At 48.9% G+C, this 23,590-nt stretch overlaps 2 protein-coding genes across 7 annotated transcripts in view; one reads left to right on the top strand and one right to left on the bottom strand.

Moving 5' to 3' along the window:
* The window catches only part of ralgps2 (Ral GEF with PH domain and SH3 binding motif 2), a 117,754-nt gene that overhangs the window by 70,246 nt on the left and 23,918 nt on the right, over positions 1–23,590 (top strand). The window lies entirely within an intron of this gene.
* Positions 1,978–23,192, bottom strand: angptl1a (angiopoietin-like 1a). The gene is made up of 5 exons (XM_048253477.1): positions 22,989–23,192; positions 10,475–11,366; positions 5,910–6,103; positions 3,616–3,886; positions 1,978–3,417 (listed from the first exon to the last, which is right to left on the bottom strand). The coding sequence occupies exons 2-5, from the start codon at positions 11,274–11,276 to the stop codon at positions 3,230–3,232; spliced, it is 1,455 nt and encodes a 484-aa protein (XP_048109434.1). The 5' UTR covers positions 11,277–11,366; positions 22,989–23,192; the 3' UTR covers positions 1,978–3,229.

Genomic DNA, 23,590 nt, shown 5'->3' with positions numbered 1-23,590 from the left:
TGCACGTGCATAAGCTCTGTTCCCATGACGATGAGCAAAGATTCCACACTCACTGATTTCATGCTTCCCCACAGCATAGCATCAGCCAGCTGGTGGAGTTAAGGTAACTTGGAACCTTTTGCTATAGGGTTGTTATAGTATGGTTATGGTTATGGTATTTAGCAGACACTTTGTCCAAAGTGACATACAAATAACAACAATACAATAGTTAAATTTAACAGTAAACAATGTAAAATGTTGGTAAGACTACATTAAGCATAGCAATAATAAACAACAATGTCAATTCAATCAATAGCCTAATGAAACTAAATAAATACTATAATATACTGTACAAACCATAACGCATAAGAAGCGCTTAATGAACTAAGCGCATGTGGAACAGATATGCCTTTAGACCCCTCTTAAAATACCCAAAACTATCACAGGAACGGAGAGCACTGGGCAACTCATTCCACCCTCAAGAAACCACTGAGGATTTGATATACTGTATATCGATCATTATTCAGTCAGTTATTATTATTAGTGTTTTTATGTCTGCTATATGACCACTTTAAGCTGTTCCTTTTTGAATGGTAATGTTATTGTTCTATGTCGCTTTGTATAGTAGTGTAGAGGTAGTTGTGTGTGTGTGTGTGTGTGTATTTGTGTGAGTGAATATGACGGGCCTCTTAATATGCATTGAGTGTGAACACAGAGTGTGTTGAATTGAGGTCTGTGTGTGTGTGTGTGTGAGTGTAAGTGAATATGACCGGCCTCTTAATATGCATTGAGTGTGAACACAGAGTGTGTTGAATTGAGGTCTGTGTGTGTGTGTGTGTGTGTGTGTGTGTGTGTGTGTGTGTGTGTGTGTGTGTGTGTGTGTGTGGCCTTGGGAGTGGCCCCAGCGTGGCAGTGTTGCGTGGGGATGGAGGGCAGGGGGAAAGATGGCCAGTGCGATGGAGAGACACACGCAATGGAAAAATGGAGAGTGAGGTGGCAGATCAGGCCGCGATGGCCAAACCTACTCCTTCCTAACACCTAATTTTCTCCACCCGCCCCCGCCCACTAAACTCTCGTTCCGTGACTTACGAGCCGATATAAATAGCCATTAGAGGACACTGAGTGGAGAGGATCTGCAGCACCGGCTGACACCCACCATGTCTCCAAACCTGTGACGTTGATGATGGCTGCTGATATCTTACAGGCACAGATTGTGGTGTGTGTGTACACTCGCCAGGACGTTAGAGAACGTTGATTTATGAAGCCCGGCCCCTGAGTGACTCTCAGCAGAGGGAGAGTCGTAACTTTGCGGAATATATCTGAGAAGATGAAACCTAAGTGCACTCGCTCTGACTCTGTACCTCTTTCTCTCCCTCTCTCCCTCCCTCCCTACCTCCCTCTCTTTCCTTCTCTCTCTCTCTCACTCCCTCCCTCACTGTGGAAAGAATTTCTCGTTCTCCTCCCTAGCCCTCTCCCTCCTCTCTGGCCCCGTGCTCCGTGACCGGACTACAGAAATGTGTTTTCCATTGTCATCTGTCCTCCGTGCCACGCTCTGTTGTAACACTCGCTCCGCGTTCCACTGCACACTTTAATCCTGCCACTACTCAGAGCAGGGTCGCCCCGATACCCCTCCATTCTCTCCTTCTCTCTCTCTCTCTGTCTCTGTCTCTATCTCTCTGTCTGATGCTTTTCCTGTTCTGTCTGTCCATCTCTCTCTCTCTATGTGTGTGCTGTGAATGTGTGCGTGCGCACTTATTCACTGGAGATCATATTGCAATCCAATCAGTTGTGTAATGGGAAAGCCAGCTGGAACCAAAGAACATATTCTGCTTTATGTGATTGGACATGATGTACAGCAAGCATCACAAAGGTGGCATATTCTCTTGTGTCTATTTCACTACAAGTTCTCTCCTAACCTCACTCTCTGCCTCCCACTGTGCAAGTGGTGGACTGTGTGTGTGTGTGTGTGTGAGCGAGAGAGAAGGAAGAGTCATGGGAGACGGCAGAGTGTTTTATTAGATTTTTTTTTTGTACTCTTTCCATCTTTAGTACGGGGTGTTGGCGTCAAGGCAGGGGACGGTGCCGCACCGGTTAATAGGTTCCACCTCCGGTCAGTCATAGTCTTCACGTGTTGCGTAGCAGAAGGTGGCCGTCCGCGTGAGGCCGGAGAAGCGAGAGCTCGGCATTGTTTAGCTCTCCATGCTATCGTGGGTCCTTTCTTGTTATTACTGGTGTGATTGTACTATAGAATTTGGATTATTCATGGAAATGCATGTATATTTGGAATGTTGTTGTTCGTGTGACATATACACATGAAAACACTTTCCATGGTAACCAGAATAAGTAAAGTAGAAGAGAGCTATTGCTTAATCCTTATAAATAAGATAAATAGCTGACTGGGAGTGTTGAATGAGGTGCAGTTTACATCATGGACCTGAACAAGCCACAGACCTTAAATTAACTTGCACAAATCACAAGCAATATACAGTACCATATATTTACATACTAAACGCTAGCTAAGCCATCTCCACATCAGAGAGGCACAGATTTCTCAAGTCCTCTTTGTGCTTGTGGGGTAACAAAAACATACTGTATACACACTACAGAGTGTCTTCCTTCTGGCACATATTGTAACTAAATATTTCATTCGGGGGCTTCCACTTTAAGAGTGAAAGAAGTTACTGACAGTGGGCAAAACTGGAGAAAACTGGATGGATGAACCAAGGAATGTGAGCAGACATCCAACAGTTAGGAAGAGAGAGTAGAAAAGGAGATTGAATGTATTGATTACATTTTAACAGACGTAGGAGAGAACGACTGGAAGCAAATGGTACAGAATAAGGTTGGTTTTCTCCCTCTCTTTCTCTTTTTCCACAGCTCCATGTCCCCTATGTGTCAAAATGCAGTGTGTGTGTAGCACCAGACAAAGGTGGACTGTCGCTGTGCAAGTGTGTGTGTGTGTGTGTGTGTGTGTGTGTGTGTGTGTGTGTGTGTGTGTGTGTGTGTGTGTGTGCGCGGCCTACCCCCAGAGTAAACGTCCCTCCTCATAGACCCATGTGGGAGAGGCCCAGGACGTGGAGCGCTATTATTTTTTTGTTTTTTAAAGGCATTGTATAATTTAACATCAACCATGAGTTATGTGACTAGGGATTGTAAGTGTTAGGAGGGATTTTAGAGGCCTTTAGGGAGGAGTGTCTGTGTTTGTGTGAATGTGTGTCTGTCTGGTGGAAGAGTGTTTATGAAAAGTCTATTAATCAATCGGCCTGATCATCATGCGGACGGCCTTCATGGAGTAGAAGCCTCCCCCGTAGTCGGCCCAGAAGACTCCGTCCTGGAACTTGCTGCGGTAGACACCGCCACTGTACCACACGCCGTTCAAGTTGGTCTGGCCACAGGCGTTGTACCACCAACCCCCCTTATGGAAATGGGCGCAGTTACCTGCCAGAGGTGGAGAGAGAGTGGAGGAGAGGGTTTGGAAAGGGATGCTTTAACACTTTACGTTGTACCACAATGAGTATTTTGAGTCTTTAAATGACTAGTTGTGCCTGTTACACTAACTGACTAAATATAAGCTGTCTGTCTGTGGATTTGGTATGATAACAGGCTAGTTAGATCCCGGCCTGCTGGGATTCTTACCTGAGAAGGCATCCCTGTCGCGGTCGAGTGTGGTGAAGGGCTTCCCGTTGTTGCTGCCGAGCGAGTCTCCGGCGTTGCCCTGATAGGTGCCCAGGCGAACACGGAAGCCCTCGCTCTCAGACTCCAGGCGGAAGCTGCTGTACTCGGCGTACACCTTCTTGCCCACCCAGTCCTCCAGCTCTATCAGGAGCCGGTAGTCACCCTGCTTTGTCAGGTTGTAGATGTTGTCCAGGCCCAGCCAGTACTCGCTATCTATGTTCCCAAAGCCCTTCTGTAAAAGGCACGATACAAAAGTGTGGTTGGACATTGTAAATTGGATGTGCATTGCAATGAGCTATGCAGATGTGCTCCATTTCCTGTTTAGTAAGTCGTGATGCACTGTGAACTGAGGGACAGAAAGTGCTGCCCCCATTTAAAAGGCCCTATAGATTTGAGTTGGAGGCTGTCTTGATGCATCTGTGTGCGTGGGCTTTTTGTTTGTGCCTGTGGGGTTATTAGTCATGTATTGTTTTGTCTTCAAGTCATTGTTTGTGGGTGACGGCAGGGGAAATGTCTCGTGTTGAGGCCCTGTTTTGTGTGTGCGGTGCCCCAGTGATGTGGCCCTTTTTGTGGCGATCCAAGCTGGATTCTCCCCGAGTCAACCCCTCCCTCGGCTCATCTGGTGCACAGATCCTGCAAGGCCTCCGTTCAGGCTTGAAGAAACTCATGTCTCGGAGGATGAGTGGAAGGAAGAACGAGCCAGCAAAAGGGGGGAGAATAATTGGATTTTTCGCCGAGCAGTTTTACTGAGCGAAACCGGCTGGCGTTTTCCAACTGGAGTGGGGCGAGGCTAAATTGAATGCACTCCTGGCGCCAGCTGATAATGTGTGGAAGTGATGTTTCTTGTTCCCCTCCACTGAGGTGAATTTGTAGTGATCTGCGTCATCTGGCATTATTCTAGTAGTTTGTTTGTCTGTGTGTGTGCCTGGATTGACCAGATCCCTTTCTTTACTGTATGCAGTCGATTGCATGCAGTAGAGCGGTGTGCAGCAAGGCCATGCTGACCATTAGGATGCTCTGACCATTAGTGAACATTCACCCGGCGCGTCAGCATCAGCGCTTCACTGTGGGCTTTCCAGACGTTTCCAGACGCCGATGCCCCATGTGAGCGTTAGGGAGCTCTTTTCCTTGGTTGTAGTTATGAATAAGTAGGATTCAACTAGCCTTTTAGCATCCCGCTCTATCTGTGCCCATTATACCTGGTGTTCTCTCTAAGCACCTTCTGTAAACCTCACAACACACATCTTGGTAATCTCAGCTCCAAGTCCACCACAACGCCTTAGTGCTCCCCTATTATAATGTTTTTACAAGCGCGGCCAGATGGTAGGCAGTGTTTTTCTATGCAGTGTTTACTTATATAATATCTTAATGTTTAGAATTAAACACCATATGTAAATACGTGGTGTTTATTTGTCCAAGCTCTTCCAGGGTTTTTCCAAAGGGTTACTGTGGGTGGGCCTGTCTGCTCTGCAATGCCACACCACGCGCACGTGTACACATTGACGCGGGTCCTACTAAGGTAAGAGAAGATGTATGTAGGGGGACTGACACCAGCTTCTGGCGTGTAGCTCTTCCCACCTCATCTCTCTCTTAATGCGGGAGTGAAGCCTTAGCACAGCCACACTGCCGCCCATCTCCCTCCCACACGCCCCTGAGACCGATCCAGTTTCAGGGAGCCCTGGTGCTCGGTGGTTTATGGTTTCTGGGCGATCTCAGTGGTCTTGCTGTATTTGTGGTTTTCTCTGAAGTTTGGAAGGAACCTCTGTGAAAGTGCTTCAGGATGTGCTGACAGCGCAGGGTTATGTAACCAAAGACGTTTAGGATCGAGCCTGGAGTCCAGAGGCTTTCCTGAAATAGCCCTTATCCTGCCCAGGATGTTTACACTGATCGTGCAGATAGACCCTCATTAGGACGAAAGGGCTGATTTGGATTAGTATCCAAGAGCCTGGAAGGTCGGAAAAGGAGATGCTACAGTAGATGATGGGACTGATGACTTGAGAGAAGCCCTGGGGGTGTGTGTGTGTGGGGGTTGAGGTGCTCAGAACGAGATGGGGCACAGGGGCCATTTGTTCAGTAGGGGCAAGTAACGGGCACCTTTAGTATCCTGAATCTTTGGGCACACTATGATGCTACTACTTCTGTACACTCTACATAATCCAGACGACCACATTTTCGGGCTAGCTACAGTAAGGGATTTCCATTACAATTGTTTACTCTGGAATGACATTTTCTACCATTCCTTTGGATTCTGTTACCTTATAGTTATCCCAGTTCCTGAAGAAATTCACAGAGCCGTCTTTTCTCCTCTGGAAGACGGTCCAGCCTCCGTTGTCCAAACCGTGCTCGCACCACACTTGGATTAGCCGGTCGCTGCCCTCGGTCTTCAGCAAGTACATCCCGCTCGCCTTGTGGCCCGCCTGACGCACCTGGTAGCAGTCCTTGAATGGCCCTGAAAGAAAATCAAAACAAAAAGAAGGGAGAACAATGAGGTGAGGGGGAAGGACAGATAGGTCAAAAGGTCAACCAAACACCAACGTTCAACCACATGCTTCAGACATGACGTGGAGGTTTGCATAGAGTCAGTTGAAACTTTCTGAAGTGTTCCTGAATTGCATGGCCCTCAAGGGGCTAACCTTGTGGTCTCAACTCATCTGGCATGCAGATTTATTCTTGGTTCAGATGGCCTGCAGCTGACCTATGACAGGTTGACTAATAGGTGCTAGGCGAAAAATGACTGCTCAGCCTCATCCTGCACGTGAGGCTTTATTTCCTCCTCCGCTCTCTTCTTTGGCTAGGCAGAAGTTGGAGAGACTTCTCTTGCTAAGTACCTGTCCAAAGCCTCAAAGTGAAATTGAAGGTGAAGGCATTTATGTTTGAGTGCCAAATGTGTTCACTGTGCTTTTTATCCGAGCCTCCCACCATTTCTAAGGTCACATCTAATGACTCTCTGGAAGACTACTTGCATACATTTATTACTACTGTTGCACCTCAGGTGGCATTTCAGGTTCGCTTTAAGTACGATGCCAAACGGCTAAAAAAAAAAAAAACTTTCGCAACAGTGTACCCTGGCAGTGGCTTGGCTGTGCTGCCATCCATGTAGTCAGAGAGCCAGAAATGTCAGCTCAGACGTAAGTACCCACTCTAGATCGGCAGCCCAGCTCGCCTGCAATGCCGCCAGTGAACATGCTTGTCGGCCCTCCCTTGTGAAGATCATAATCTGGTTCTGGAATAGTGAAGCATGCTGAGGAGTGGGATGAAGTGTGTGTGTGTGTGTGAGAGGTCGGGGTGTGTGTGAGTTGGCTCCTGCTCAATGATCCCTACTGGAGCCACTGAGGTGGCCAGGATGTGGGTGTATCCCCAAGCCCGCTGTGCAAACACACACCCTCAAAGCGAGGTCTCCCAGAGCAGCCGTTCACTTGGCACACATTTAAACGTCGAGCTCTCGTCTGAAGAAAGTCTTTGTACTAGTCAAGGTTGAGATGTGGAGGTGAGGAGAAAGGAGGCGGTTTCCTCAGCTGGAGGAGGACCCCCCACCCTCCACCCCCCTGTAGTTTCTTGAGGTGCACCTGAAACCCTGACTCTCCCTCAGCTCCTGTTTGTTTAGAAGAGATTTGTCTTCATTTGCACCCATGCTGCTGCATTGGCTGGGACGGGGAGCTAGTGTGATGTGCCATCGACCCAGCAGACATAGAAACACACCGCAGGGGCTGATCCGCCAGGCTGAGGAAGAGCCTTAATCCCCGACCAGCCTCAGTGTGTGTTTAGGTAGACCAGAAGCGACCAAGGTTGGTCTACGCGGTCAGGGGAAAGCGACCGAGAGTAACCGAAGACCGTTTTCTGGTTTGGACTTCAGCTGAGAGGTGGAATATGAGACAAATGATATTTGGATCCTTCCAATCTCGCAGCAGGAGATGAAACAGACTTGTTTATCTTCATTCATCTCTGTCCTTGTTTTTTTTTTTTTTTCAGTTCTTGCTCATATTTTTCTTGGGCTGGGACTATAGGAAAATGTCGAGTTCCAGTAGAGCAGCGGGGAATTAGAGAGGAGGGGTGTAGAGTTTCCTGAAATGTGGTGATCCGTGTCCCAGCTTCTAATCAGGGTCTATGATTAGGCCATGACAAACACTGAGAGAGAAAGCTCTCACCCCTACCGTGCACCACACACTCACACACTCACACTCGCGCATAAAATCACAGACGCATGCAGACCTAGACGCCATGAACTATCTGCTTCAGTTAGATTGCAGACGTGATGACTATGAAAAAGACCTAGATGGCGTGCACAGAGATGAAAGCCAGGAGAAGCCTTTAATTTGGTGTTTTCTTAAGTGCCCAGTTCTCTTCACTGCAAGCGCACGTTTAGTGTTCTTTTTGCTAATTCAGCTTTGATTTGGAGCCCAGCCATGGTCTGTACCCTCATACCTGTGTGTCCACCTTCCCCACTGTGCATTGTGGTCGAATCTATCTGACAAAGGGTCGAATCTATCTGACAAAGGGTCGAATCTATCTGACAAAGGGTGGAAAGAAAGTTCCCCATCCTTTCTTTCCCCTTCCACATTTCCCCCTCTCTTTTTTTCCCTTTCTTTCTTTTTCTCTCCCCAAACCTTGTGACCTCTCAGACGCTCCTTCCTTTTAACTCGTTACACAATATCATCTCTGTTCGAGGAAGAGGAGGCTTAGCAGGAAATATGCCACACTGCTGTGAGTGATGTGGTTCAGACGGGACCGGCATGGAAGTCTGGATCGTCTCCAGACGACTTACGCAGGGCGGTGCGTGGAACCGCGCCAGACAGATCCGTATGAGTCGTATGCTGCACATGAGCAGGACCCCCCACTGCATGCTGGTCCACTCTGCTCTCATCTCAGGAGGTGTTAGAGAATTCCGCTGTCAGGGGTCTCAAGCCATCCAGTTGCTGCTTGTTCAGATCCATCAGTCAGACCAACATGTCAGCTCATTTTTATGTGTAGAAACCAACCCTGTGAATTTGGGTCTGGACTGACTCTTCCGCAGTGTAATGTGTGCGTGTGTGTGTGTGTTTGTAAGGTTAGGAAGGAAACCAACTGCAGATGGCAGACAGGTTTGAGATGTACTGTACATGAATGCTTCCTGTGATGACCACAGGGGGATGGTATGGTGTTTACTATAATATATAATCATATTATGATGCAAGGCTTTACACACAAATCCTTTTCAAGCTTTTCAGCTGTGATTCGTCTCTTAGAACCAAAGACTCAATCCAGATCCAGACATTGCATTGGACTGCCTGCCAAAAAGTTTACTCTGTCTATTTTGTTTGCACTAATAATGTCCTATCAGTGTTGCCAGAGATTACATATTCATGTTTTTCCTGCTTAGCCCCTCCAACACCCTCCAACATGAATGCTGATGCTGAGGCCTGCTATCACTCGCAGACACAACATCTTGCTAACTTATTCTGTGGACCCCTCTTCCCAGAAGGCTTTACAGCCTTGAAAATTGATTTCATGCTAAGATGACTGGCTGCGGACTATTTTGATTGTTCCCTCGTGTGTGTGTGTGTGTGTGTGTGTGTGTTTTTGTGTGTGTCCTGGTTATGAATGACTTAGCTGGTCAGCAGCCGCAGAGTGCATTTTGCTGCTTAATGTGTGTTGTACATCCACTACATCACTGTCCCAGTTATCAGTAGATGTTTTTGGAATTTTTTTTTTTCTTCAAAAGTGCACTCACATACGCACACAGAGTTCTGGGCACTTCTCCAGTGATCTCTCTCTATCAGTCTCTCTCTCTCTCTCTCTGTCTCTCTCCATTTTATTTTCTTTCTTTCTTTTTATAACTGACCTCTCTCTCTCTGGATCACCAGCCTCCCTTCTTCTCCAGTTGGTTTTTAAAAGGCATCGCTACAGCCATTGCTGCCAGTAATGGCCTGCAGGTTGGCCACCATCTCAACTCCTTTCCTTCCTTCTCTCCCTGTTTTATCTCAGCTCCCTTTCCCATTCACACACACACACACACACACACACACAACCTTGCCTACTATTCTCTCCACTCTCACCCGTGATGGACTGCAGCCCCTGGTTGGCCCTAATCCCTGCCATATATCTGAGCCTGTCAAGGGCAGATCTAGAGCTGGCAGGTTAGCGTGCTCTGCTTTGCTCTCCTTTCCTCTCCTGCCTGAGACCCTGTCTCTGGCCTACGCAGAGAAGAGAGGGAAAGAGTGAAGAGCAAAGAAGACAGACAGGGAGGGAGGGAGAGCGAGATGGATGAAGAGAGGCAGAGAGGTTTAAGCTGAGGAATGTTTGAGCCCCATTCTCTCCTCTTCTGGTGCCAGGACCTGGAATGCCGCATCAATCAGGGCCCCTTAAAACGTTACACAGATCAGATGCAGTTTGGAATGGGGTCTGGGTGGAGAGAGGAGTCCATCTCCTCCAATAGGCCTACCCTCCCTTACTTTAGTAGAAAATTGTTGACAGGGTCTGTTCCATGCCTTTTCACTGCCAACATCTTTGAAGATCATGGTGAAGGTTTGTAAGCCCACCTGCAAATCATATTATTTATCGCTACATTTCATCCAGTGTTGGCTGTTGTTGTGCTGCATAGCTTGAATACTATAATGTGCATCCGTGAAGTTTCAGATGGCCTATTTCAAGAGCATTATCCTTTGACCATTCAGCAGTCTATTGTTCTGTTCAATAATTGTTCTGAAATCATAGCTTTGGGGTAGAAATTGCCTCGTTTTCGGTCTTTTTACAGTCAATTTTCAGTCATGGTCACTTTGTACTAATGAAACCCCATGTTCTGGTCTAGACCTTGACCACCCATATCCCCATGTGCCGTCCTTACCTTCAGTGCTGAGTGTTGGTGGTGGCACTCCGACAGGACTGAGTGTGGGCGGTGGGTCCATGCGCGATCCGCGGGGTAGCGCGCGGTTGTGGACGCGCTGAATCTCGTTAGTGAAGCGCCCGCTGTTGACCGGAAGGCTCTCTGGCACCACCTGCACCAGCGGGGGCACGGCAGGCAGCTCGTGGCGTCCGCCGCCGTACGCCTGCAGGCACCGGTCCTCCAGCACCGCGATGAGCGCCGACTGGTTGTTGACGACGCCGGCCAGCAGGCCGAAGCGCACCTCCAGCTCGCGGTAGCGCGAGGCCAGCCGCAGCATCTCGGACGTGGCGTTGAGCACGCGGTTCTCGAGCAGCGCCAGCTCGAGCGAGTTGTCGCGCTTGCGGATGATCTCGTGCAGCAGCTGCATGTAGAGCTGCGTGACGCGCGAGTTCATGTTGCGGCTCTCCTTGCGCAGCAGCTTCATCTCGTTCACCAGGTTGCCGTCCACGTCCACCACCAGCTGCATCGTCTCGATCTCGCGACGCTGCTTGTTGAGCACCTCGCGCAGGTCCGAGATGTCCATGCGCGTCACGCGCTCCTTGTCCGGCTCGGGCCCCGTGGCACTGGCACAGATGGGCCCTGTGATCCGCTGCTGCGGCACCAGGAAGGTGTAGCTGCACTTCTTGTTGGCGTCGTCGTTGGCCGCTCTCCGCTGCCGCCGCATCGTCTGCAACGGGTGTTGACTCGCCCGGCTAGCGCGGGCAAAGCCCCAAGCGGACAGACAGAGCGTGGCACAGAGCCACCACGTCACCCCTCGTCTCATGACCGACTCTTCTCCTCTCCTGTTCCTGAAGTCCTTGCACGTCTCCGTCTGCTGCGATTCTCCTCTGGCGAGCTCTGCTGAGTGCTTCTCCTAAGAGGGAGGGGAAGAAAGACAAACCTCAAGTCAACAAAAAGTGTGATGATTGCTGCTCTTTGGCTCTGGTGAAGGAATGTTTCAAACAGACACTCCGGCAGATGAAGACTGGGAGGCTATCACAGAGAAACGTAGGTGTTATTCTCAGACGAAAGGAGTGTGGAGACCTCTAACATCACAATAACACTGCTGAAAACACTTCTATTCCCAGTTATCTGTGAGTAACACATGAAACGGTTCCCTGAACTTGACTCTCTCGGGGTGACGCGTCTACTTTCTGGGAAGTAAACACGGCTAAAGCCGGGATAAACTCGACTGCATGTGATGAATAGTGTGTTGAGACTTGTGTGGTACTGATTGGTGCAGTCAAAGGTGATAAATTATGTGAGGATGGCGTGCACATAAACAGGATGTGTGTGTGTGTGTGTGTGTTAGGTCATCACAGAAGTCCATTGCACTTATCACATACTAATCTTAATCCCCTTCTTTGTCAATGTTTCCCCATCCTTCCTCTCCCCCTCCATCTCGATCACTCTCTCTCTCGCTGTCTGTCACACAAGAGCACACACTCTTAAGCCTGGCTGGACTGGCGTGTGTCTTTTCGGACACTTCAGTTAAACAAAAAGCCTGTGACCCTTGCCCCCTGCAATCCTCTGGGCTCAGCTTGGTGTCTCGGCCGCCAGAAATGATTTGCACCTTCAGACACATCGGTCAGGCTCCCTGTCTGGCATCCCTATTTGTTCTGGGGTGAAGAGGTGGACTGTCCACGTTGTACTTATTCTCTCTTCTGTTTGTCTGTCTCTCTCTCATTTTCTTCCCCTCTCTCTGTCTCTCTCTGTCACTCTCTCACTCTCTCTCTCTCTCTCTTTTGTCTGTGCTGTAGCCGGTTCTAATCTGGGTTTCACCTTTCTCCTCCTGCTGAGTCTGTTTCTCATCAGCAGTGTCACCCCCTCAGCTCGGCCCTCTCAACCCCGCTCATCATCATCCCTACCCCGTTCTCTTTCACACAGCCAAGGCCACCCCCACATCAGCTACACACACACACCACATCAGCCATACACCACACATACACACACACAACACATCAGCCATACACCACACAACACATCAGCCACACACACACACACACACACACCACATCAGCCTTACACCACACACACACAACACATCAGCCACACACACACACACACATACCGCATCAGCCACACACACCCATGCATACCAGTCTCTTTCATTGTATTGGCTCCTAAAAACTAGATCAGTGTCCTGGCTCAAGCTGCAGAAGCAAGAAACTGGGGCTCTGGGCTCGTCGTCTTCGTCGGCTTGGCTCTGGAGGGACGGCCTGGATGTTTTGCTTGCATAGATAATTGCTTCTCCAATTCTCCCTCAAGAGCCAAGCCGTGCAGAAAGTATTGACTGCTAATTATCTATCTGCTTTCATGGAAACAGATAGTCGGTATATACTCCCGTCTGATTGATTTAGCACAGCTGCTGTTGTGAAATGTTACGTGTGCACAGACGTTTTTGACGTCTAAAGTTTTCCTTTCATAGCAATAATGTTGTTGATGGCTACTCCTGATACAGTGTGTTTTCATTTTGGGGGTTGGGCTGCTCTGAACACTATGCCCTGCAAGCAATGTGAACAGCCCACTCAGTGGATGTAGTATTCTGTTACTGTTCTGTAACTATCCTCAGTGACCCCTCCAGTCCTTGATGACTTTACCATAGAAGTCAGGAGGCCGTACGCAGACAGTGTCTGGTTGTCCGTATTAATCTCTCACCATCCATCCTCAATATTCCCCTGCTCCCTCCCTTTTTTTGCTATCCCTTTCCACTCTTAATCTGTCGTTCCTCTCTCTCTCTTTCCTCCCCCTCAAAGTTGCTTTTTATTCCTCTTTCTCTGGCCCTCTCCCTCGTGCTTTAGTTGGAAGCCGCGTACATGCAGAGTGTACACATCTTCTCCCTTAGTGCCTTTCTCCTGTCCCCATCACGCTCCCGCTCCAGCTCGGCTCTTTGGCGCGGCGTGATCCGTGTTTCCTCTGGGGCACCGAGTGGAATTGAAAGCGCAGGCTCTTTTCCCGCCGAGGTTCACATGAAAGGCATTCCAGGTTCTGGACTCTGAGGTCAGGCATGCGAGCACGTGCACAGCACCCCTGGTGAACCCCTCTTACACACACAAACACACTCTTTGCGTGCTCCATCGCGTGCACGCACCCCAAGACACGTGAACAAGAAAGGCTTCTGGTCGCCGGCGAACGGGAACCTCTGCAGACTGAGCCGCCACAGGCCCCGTTGTGCTTTTCTCCTCCAGTCTGAGGAAAAGTTGAGATGAAGAGAATGTTTTGAAAGGCTCAGGGGAAATTAGAAACTTTGAAGGGAGGCTCATAAGTGACTTACTCCTGAGTAGCCCTTCAGTTTCAGTCAAGAGCTTCTTTCCTTCCCCTCTCTCACCAAGCCTTTTCTTGCCTGTCAGTTGGCCTTAATTCAGGGAGCTTTCCATGCATTTCCCTGCCGAAACGCACACTGCATCTGTACCCCCCCACCACCCCCTTAGACTTAAAGCCTCTTATCATTCTCGCCACGTCCTTCACTTTTCTCTGACTCAGCCCGTCTGTTTCACCCCTTTCATTCTGCCACAGCATCTTAGTTGGCCGTGGTTTAGGTGTAAGCATCAAAGACAGTTTTTGTCATAAACTGTGTTGAAAGCATCCCTACAAGTCTAACCGTTGCTCTATCGAAACACACACACGTCATCTCCTTGTACATGTACCCCTTTAAACACATAAAGACGTGCACATTTGAACACAGCAAGAGAAAGAAAGTGGAAAGAAAGTTTGGGGGCAGAGAGGAGGGAGGGAGGTGTGGGCAGTTGGTGCATGCAAGGCTGGGGGTTCGGAGTAGATGAGGACATTGATGAAGAACTGGAAACGGTAAAAGTGGGTCAAAAACAAAATCCGCTTGGCCCGACCAGGTGAACACGACGGCCTGGCCTAGAACTGACTTCATGGGAAAGACACAACTCTGAGTCCTCGCGTCCAGCCCGCTGATCAACACTGATGTAATGCTGCAGACCCATGGCCTTCTGCAACCGAGACCAGGCAGCCTCCGCCTAATTCACCCTGACAGCCAATCCAGTGGAAATTAGGCTGAGGTTGGGACGATGTCAAACAACTGTTGGGCCCGCGTTTTTGTTTTTTTACAACATCTTTTTGAGAGCATTGGGGGATGGAGAGGAGGGGAGTGGGGTTGACAGGAAGACAGCGAGCGGGGGAGGGGAGGTGGGGGGCAGAGCGATGTGAATAGTTTTGGCTAGGGCGGCCGGCCGGACGCCTAGCGTACTCTGAACAGATGTACCTCAGTCGGAGCACACGGCGGGATATTAGGGTGCAGCTCTGCACTGGAATTACAGAGTTGAAGGCCTGCAGAGGGGGAAGTGGGGCAAGACATATCCCTGCTCTTTTTTTCCACTATTATTAAAATAGAACAGGAGATTACATTTATCTTCAGAAGATCACACAACGAGGAGGCTTACCCTTCTAGAAGTTATTAATAACAGACTGTGATACAAGTCAAGCTTTTAGGCCTGTGTGGCTGTAGTCATATGTTATTGCAACACACAATCTCTCTCATGCTCGCTCTCTCTCACACTCTCTTTCTTTCACTTTCTCTCTTTCTCTCACACTCTCACACTTGCACACACATAGCTGTAGTGCAGTTATTATTGGACGAGTCCAACTTCCCCTCATCAGTACCGTAAATCAGTCCACATCCACCTCCATCCCGTGGTGTCATGTGCTATAACTCAGGGAGAGAACTTTATACGGTCATTCCTCATGTTTCTCTTTTAAGCCACTCTTTAAACTTTATATCGCTCTCGAAGAGTGCAGCTGCCAGCTCGGCCTAGACAGGCTTGTGTTGTGCTGGTAACGTGAAACGTGGTGTGAACAAAAAACAGATTTGGAGGGGATTTTGGATTTGGATTTGGTGGCTTGTTTGCTTTTGTCATCATCACCTCATCACTCTCGAGTCCTGCTCTTTTGGTTCTATGACTCCACCTGGCGCGATGCCACCGCCACCACCCCCGAGCACAGCCTCAACCCCCCAGCTTGGCACCGACGCGGCGAGGTGATGACTGCCAGGGTCTGCCCTCGTTCCTGGCGTCCTCTGTGCCTCCGCATGAGCTCATAGCGGCGCTCCGGTGCCGTCCATCTCTCGGGGGCCTGCCCGGCCCACCGCCCGCCTCCACTTTTAGATGCGGTTTGGCCTGCCGCGGCTGTGACTGCCTCACAAGTGCCGGCTCCTAGTGTGTGTGTGTGTGTGTGTGTGTGTGTGTGTGTGTGTGTGTGTGTGTGTGATGTTTTGGTTATCCACACTTTTTTTCCCCCCAGTGGGCACGTAACTGTTGGGCTGTATGTTATTTTTTTTCTTGCTGTTTTTTTCATGGAAAACTGGGTTTTATTATTAAATGGGGTTTAGTGTTGAAGTGAACCTGACAGCGGAGAGGGAGAGAGAGATGGAGAGATGGAAGAATGGAAAGAGAGAACATGGGGTTCTTGTGTTTTCCGGAAGAAGGGAGTGATTGCCAAACATGACGAGCAACAAAAAACATGAGCTGCAGCTCTCCAACGTAAACAGGGACGGCTCACTGCAGACCACACGCAGATTTCTCTTCCATCCCAACGACTGCACCAACCCAAGATCTAAGCAGTCCAGTGACGGACCAGCAAAAACACAGAAAAACACAGTCTGCGCGTACCCACCGCCAATTTATTTTCCATCCAGCATCTGGTGATGGGCCAAAAACGTCAGCAGACACAGACAGACAGAGGTTTTGTGTGTGGTAACAGTTTCAAAGGGAAGCCTGGGAGTTCTGCAGTGCAGAAGGCAAAGATGGTCCATGTGGAAGTGTTTGTGTTTTGTGGAGACTGCAGCCTGTGAGCAGCAGACACAGTCAGCGCAGCGTGACCAGAATGTTGCCAAATGAGTGTTCTGATAAATATCTGGGTTCATCGAATTCAACATGGAATTTTAGAACCTTAGATAGATAGATACTTTATTGATCCCCAAGAGGAAATTCAAAAATAATTCACCTTAAGTTGTTGCAGAACAGAATCTTTTGTTAGAATGTTCAAAATTCCCCTGCTGAAGGATTAATGTTTGCCCTGCCACTCTGACTCCTCATTCAGTACAGTGAATTACAGTAAATACAGTAATACAGTAATTTCCTGTGATTTAGTCACATTGTGTATAAACCGCAGAGCAGTGTTTTAGGGAAGTTAAAAAACCAAAACCATAATAATACCATATTAACTGCCCTCATGTATTAACCTCATAGCTGAAGAAATTTTGAAATTGAAATTTAGAAATTGAAAATATGATCCTTGTGTAAGTGTTCTTGTTGTGTGGAGGTTGCAGCCTGTGATCAGCTTTAAAGGTCCTTTTTCAGAACCTTTAACTCTGAGTATTCCCCCTTGGACCCAAACGTTCTGGCCCTGTCTGTCTGCATTGTAAACCCACTTAGGATAACAATAATTCTGAGTGTTTTGATAGACAAGGATAAAGGGAAAAGACGAAGTTGAGTGGATTTTAGGCTAAAAAAAAAAAAAAATCGATTCTGTTTTTTTTTTTTTTTCTCGAATGGCCAATGTATTTCCCAGCCTTTAAAAATATCAGTGCTCCCCACATCTGGCAGTCAGACTTTCCCAAGGCTGGTCCAAGTGGACCGGGCCAGTACACACTCACATGTCCATACACACAGACACACCAAACGCATCCATCAATCTGAAGGATAAGAGAGGGAAGAGAGAGAGAGGCGGGGGGGGTTATATTGTCTGGCATAACGGCTGGACATGTCAGAGTTTCATTGGGTATAGCCCGCAGTAATAAACAAGCCATCTCTGAGCACGGACGGTTTAATGTGGAATCAAAGCCCCCTACTGTTGAGCAGCAGACCTCAGACCCGCTGTCCAAGCCGCCGAGGCAGCCAGCGCCCTCTCATCTTTAACCGTGGCGCTTTTTTATGCTCACAGTACCACCCCTGAAGGAGATGTATGGACACACACCCACACACACACATGTGCACATACACACACACACACACACAAAGACACCCAAGTACAACATGTTAGCAATTAAGGACACTGCACAATAGCCTGAGCGGGGATCAAAGATCAAAAAGGCAGGATGCTTGACACAGAGCTCTCTGGTTCAATCAGAAGGGTTCCCCCCCTTGGGAAAGGGCGATGACATAATTAAAGAATCAAGGGAGAAATGGAGGGAGGCAGGAAGGAGGAGAGGAGAAGAAGAGAGGGAGGGAAAGATGAGTAGAGGAGAAGTTCTGAGGTCATGGCCTACGAGTGATCTACAGTTGCTGTGGGATTGGGTATCGGCCGGCCCCCTTTCTCTTGGACGTCCACGCCAGGGGAAATTGAGGTTGGCGGAGTTGGCAGCGGGAACGGGAGCCAGAGTAAATGGGGTGGATTTATTAGGTGGACCAAACAAGCACTTGAGGGGGAATAATTGGTGTTTGAGTCGTCACTCTTGAGAGAGAGAGAGAGAGAGAGAGAGTAGAGAATCATTGGAAGTTATTAAAGTATTGGAAGATAAGTGTCTTCTTTTCCCTGGGTCTTGTGTCAGGAGCAGTGGTGTGGGGAAAACTCACAGAAACTGCTCAAGTGAACTTCTGAACTTTTTTTTTTTTTTTTTTTTTTTTTTTTTTGCCACCGGCTCTTTTGAGTAAATCTGTGTCTGGCTCCAAATGAACTTCCTAATCCTATTGAGTGTGTGTGTGTGAGTGTGTGTGAGGGAAAGAGACTATGTTTTGGGTGTAACCTCTTTCACCTCCGCCGCCACATCGGCAGGTCCATAAACAGATGCCCTCACAGTATAACACACTCAATGCAGCACTGTGTGTGTATGCGTGCATGTGATCGCATGTGCTGAATTAAGTGTGTGAAGAAGAGGAAAGCATGTATTGATTTTTTTAGAAAAGCTGGCCTGGTTGAGAATACCAAGCAGTCTGACTTCATTCTCACACACTCACACTTGGTGATGTGTTCAGGCATGCCTTCTCACACATGCAAACTGATGACGAAGCTTGGCTGCCACTGAAAACTCCTGAGCTTTACATATTGCAGATAGTAGTTGGTGTTATTAATTAAATCATGGCTGTGGGCCCCCATGCATCTGTTTACTGTCAGGGCACTTTTTGCAGTCTCAGCTCAAGGTAATGTCTTGTGTGTGTCTCTCTCTCTCTCTCTCTCTCTCTCTCTGTCTGTCTCTCTCTCTCTCTCTCTCTCTCTCTCTCTCTCTCTCTCTCTCTCGGTTTCTCTCCACCTCTGAAACTCAATTAGACTCTGGAATACTCTGTGAAACCCAGGTACCTAGCACCCCTTTTCTCTTACCACCTTTCATCTGTTATTTATTGTAGGGCTCTCTCTCTCTCTCTGCCTCCCCAGTTCCCACCTCCCCCTTTTCCCCTCGGATGAAATGGATGAAATTACAGGCCTGGGTGAAGGGTGGAACTGTTGCAGATGGCGGGGCAGCAGCGCGTGGGGAGTCCAGCGAGTCGGCCGAAGCTGGAGAGCTGGAGCGTACCCTTGGGGGTTCTTAGGGGCTCTGGGTAGCATCAGCATCAGCCGTTCGAATCTAACTCCGTTGGCCGCTGTAAAACACAGCAGCCAATCCCCCCACCCACCCACACCAACTGCCAAAGCCATAATAAGCTGGAACCTCTTGTGGGGGGTTTAGCAGCATAAACCTGTGGCTCTTTCAGCCAAAGCCTTCACCTCAAAACCAAACCCCCACCCCGCTCCGCTCCACGACATTTGCATTTGCTACGGCGCTACCGGAGCGGTCAGCCCACATGGTTCCAATCAGGCTGCAGCAGCGGCCGAGGAAGAAAGAGGGGGCCAGCTCATGGATTTGTTTGTCAGTCTATTTATTTAGTTTGAGAATCTAAATGCCCCGCGAATGAGCCGTGTCAACTCCTCACATGATGCTATGCAAGGGCATGTCCGGTGTGAGAGGGCCATCACTGACATGGATGAGAAGTGTGTGTGTGTGTGTGTGTGTGTGTGTACGCGCCCCCGTGTGAATATGTGTGTGTGCACACGCATCCTTCGAGGGTCAAGAGAGTTTCCACCTCTCTTTCAGCAGGCGTAGCGGCTCATGTAAGTTTATGGAGATTGGGGAGGGTGTGTTAACGATTTGTAAAACGATGATGAATGGCTCCCATAAGTGACTGACGGACATAGAAGAGGGGGAGACCAATTTCCATGTACATATACAGGTGTGTGTGTGTGTGTGTGGTTGGTAGGTAAACCTCTTGTGGTCTATTGAAGAGCCAGGACAAAGGTCTGTGTGTTTATGTACTGGCAGGCGTGTGTGTGTTCCATGTTGCGGCTGCGGTCATAGGGACCGCCAGCAGTTTTGTGGAAGTTTAACCTATGAGTTGGGAAAGTGTGCATTTAAGTGTATGTGTGTGTAACTTATGTATGTGTGTGTGTGTGTGTGTGTGTGTGTGTCTGTCTACACGCTTGTTTGTATACTGGCAGCTAGAGGCATTTATGTTTCTATCCCCAAACATAGCAGTTACCAGGGAAACGGCACGTCTGTCCTAGTCTTTGCACCCCTCTGGAAAATCGGCATTTGCTGCTCTCACAGCTGCTCACTTTAATATGGATTGCACTTATTCACTCACTCTTTCTCTTTCTCTCTGTCCCTCTCTCTCTGTCTCTTTCTCTCTCGCTCTCACTTTCTCCCTCACTCTCTCTTTCTCTCTGTCTCTCTTTCTTTCTTTCTCTCTCACTATCTCTCTCTCTCTCTCTGTCTCTCACTGTCTTTCCCTCTCTCTTATGTCTCAATTTTTTAATTCAATGGAGCTGTATTGGCATGACAAAAAAATACAGTTTGTATTGCCAAAGCATACATGTACGTAGTAGTGTGTAAAGAAAGAAAACAAAACATCATAAATCATGCATTACTGCAACGGTATGTATGTGTGTGTACGTGATGTGGATTGTGTGTGTGTGTGTGCGTGTGCGTGTGTTTGACTTGTTTATGTGCTTCACTGATGAAGTGATTCCCTTTGTTAATGGCAAACATCTATATATCTTGCTGCAACTCTTGCACTCTTTTGTTTCTCTCCTAATAATATTCTTAGACTTGGATCCTTAAAGTTTTGAAGGTCTGGGTGCATTTCTCTGAATTTAGGACTGAATTGAATCCCGTATCTCTCTCGCTCTCCACATTTAAGTGTAAGAGAGCTACGTTTTGGTGACGTTACTAGGCATAACTACTTTTCTAGAGCAAGGGTTGGCATGTTGCATTAGAGATTAGCATGGTGCCTTAGACGTTGGCTGGGATGCGATCAATAGGTGTGTGTGTGTGCCTGCGTGTGTGTGCGTGCCTGTTTATTCCCATATATGCGTGTGCTGCTACAGGCTGTTTTTGCTTAGGGCAGAGAGGCATCCAGAGCCGCTGCTATGTCTCAACTGCAGCTGGGCTTGGTCCAGTCAAGTCCAGTCTGATTCCGAGAAGAGCCAGCGGAGCCCCTGACATACGGCGTTGCAGCTCCCCAGGCATCTAGCCCTCACCTCCCTCCTTCTCACAGTTCCGATTCTCTCACTCAGGGACCTCATTCTTCTGCACAAAGCTGACAGGCTCCTTTCATAACCTTTCAGTATTTAAGCGTAATTCACATTCTTTTGGTCAAACGCTGCATGGTTATTCTTCATTCATGATTAGACATCAGGCTAATAATCATTCTTTCATGGATGTTTCTTTGCATTCAGATTGAACTCTATATATTATTTTCAACATTATTGTGCAGAAAAGCCTGTCGACTCTAAGCCACAATCAGTGTTTCAGACCAATCTAAACAATTAGTCAGGTTAAATGGTTTTGTTTTTGGTAATGCAATGTTTCTATTGAGGCACAGAACTCCTCCGAGGGCTTGTGCAACTGGCACCACTTGAGATAATTGACCATTGGTCTCCTTCCTCGTTGCTATGCCAGATTGGCCCGCCGCTGTGCTGTTGCTCTTTTGAGTCTTAACGCAGGTGCTGTTGGTGATTGCTTTGCCAAATGCTCCGGCACAGAATGTTCTACATACGGGCCTGCCAGTAGCCTTCCCGTGTAGGGAAGCGTCTCATGGCTGCAGTGTTTGTACACAAAAGTGCTGAGAAGACACAGAGAACTTGTGCTGACCCGCTGCTCTCCTCCTTTGAACTGGGCCCCGGGACTCGCACCCTGTTTGGTCGTGTTCATTAGCGCTCATTAAGACCGCATGTGGGAGCGCAGCGTGTGAACTCGCAGCGTGTGATGCTTCCCATCTGAGTTCACACAGTGTTTCTCTTTCTCTCTCTCTCTCTCTCTCTCTCTCTCTCTCTCTCTCTCTCTCTCTCTCTCTCTCTCTCTGTTTTGCTCTCTCTGTCCTTTTTCCATCTTAGTTACTGTGATCCTCATGCCCTCTCCTGCTCACCCTCTCTCTCTCTCTCTCTCTCTCTTTCTCTATCTGTCCCTGCATGTCGGTCTCCCCCACCTCCCTTCCTTTCTGCTGGTAGGTATTGACCAGTAAGTGCAGTGCTTGCTAAGCCACCATCACCTGCCCTCCTCACCAATCCAGAGTGGACATGCAGTGATTGAAAGGCTTTAAGCTGTGACTAATCGCAAGTGGTGATGGTGCCACAGACGCGCCTCCTAGCCGGCACTCAAAGCCCTCAGTGTCACGGCTGGAGGTCTTTATGTGCTGGAGCTCATATCGGGTGTCCGTGGCGGGGACACTGCTCCCACCAGGAAGCCTTTAATGCTTAAAGTGACCTTGTGTCTTTCGGGGTTTGTTTTTTCTATTCAGACAAGCGCCCTTCGGCATGAATGGAGCCCCTATTCTATGCACACGGAGGACACAAGTGACCCTGTATGGAACAAACCCCCCACCACACACACACACACACACTAGCACGCACACGGTCAATCTCGGGCCCCACAATATGGCTGTGAGAGAACAGGCAACGTGTCTCAGGCAGATTCCAGCCACGTTAGAGTGCTGTCCGTGCCCTAACCCCCGAGCCACATTCTCCAAATCGCTCCCATCTCGGCCCTTCAGTTTGCCCCGAAAGAAGGAGAGAAAGGGAAGAAGGCAAGCCATAAACACGGAGGGGGGAACTCTGATATTCTGTCTCTGTGTCTCCCTCGCTTGTTTGCCTTTGATCTTGCCCTAGTTTTCTCTGTCAGTTGACTCCGGATGGACGGAGTGAAGGGGGGTAATCCAACGAGAGGCGTTCAGGAGCGCCCCAGCGGCTGGAGTGCTCGCGCTCAGCCGCTCTGGAATGTTGGGATGCGGATTTCTGCTGTTGCTCCAATAGTCAGGAGGGAAAAAAAGGAGAGAGAAAGATTTTAAAAAGCACAGCTAAACATTTCAGTGTGGGCTAGCTCAGGCACGGAACATCCTAACCTCATTTTGGAACCTTTCCATCTACACAAAAGACAGAAGGAGAAAGAGGCAAGAAAAGGAGAGAGAGGGAGAGAGAGAGAAAGAGGAGAAGCGCAACAAGCTGCAGAAGCAGGGGGCAAAGTTTCTGGGGGTTTGATGGGGCTGGTAGCAGTACCAGTACGTACCTTAGTGGCAGTGCTGTGCCTGCGTGAGAAGATGCTCACATGTGCAGCTGCTCCAACTGGTGTTCCCCTCAAGCTGCCACTCCTCCACACTTGATAAACACAAAAAGGGGTCCACAGCTGGCTGCGTGTCCTCTCCCGGCTATCTCCCGGTCCAGCGGTCTCTCTCCTCGTTGCGGGTCCTCTGGACAACTCTCATGTCCTGTCCCCCCCAGGCTTGGGCAGCCCCCTTGTCTTGTGGCTCTACCGTTGCTCAGCTTGGGTCCCTTCTGCTCCTCCGTTTGTCCTCCTCTGTCTATTTCCACCCTCCTGGGTCGGTGCTTCCCCGAAGCCCTGCGGCCCAGCCAGGCGCTCTCTGCTGTGGGCTTCAGCGGCTCAGGGACTGGGTCATGGCTCTGGAGCTCCAGCGGCGACTAGCTGCGTGCTGAGTGAGCTCTCACCGGCAGAGCCTCAACTTTTTCACCATGGATGGGGAGTTGGAGAAGGGGGGGTGGGTGGGTGGGTGCAAGGGGCTTGAGGAAGAGGGAAAGGGAGAGAGAGGGGGAGGGCAAGGAAGAGGGTGTGGAAGTCGGGTGGCTGTTTCTTCCTTGCTTTCTTTCTATTTT

Source organism: Alosa alosa, chromosome 9 (assembly GCF_017589495.1).
Source record: "Alosa alosa isolate M-15738 ecotype Scorff River chromosome 9, AALO_Geno_1.1, whole genome shotgun sequence".
Lineage (NCBI taxonomy): Eukaryota > Metazoa > Chordata > Actinopteri > Clupeiformes > Clupeidae > Alosa > Alosa alosa.
This window is presented reverse-complemented; position numbering and strand designations above follow the sequence as displayed.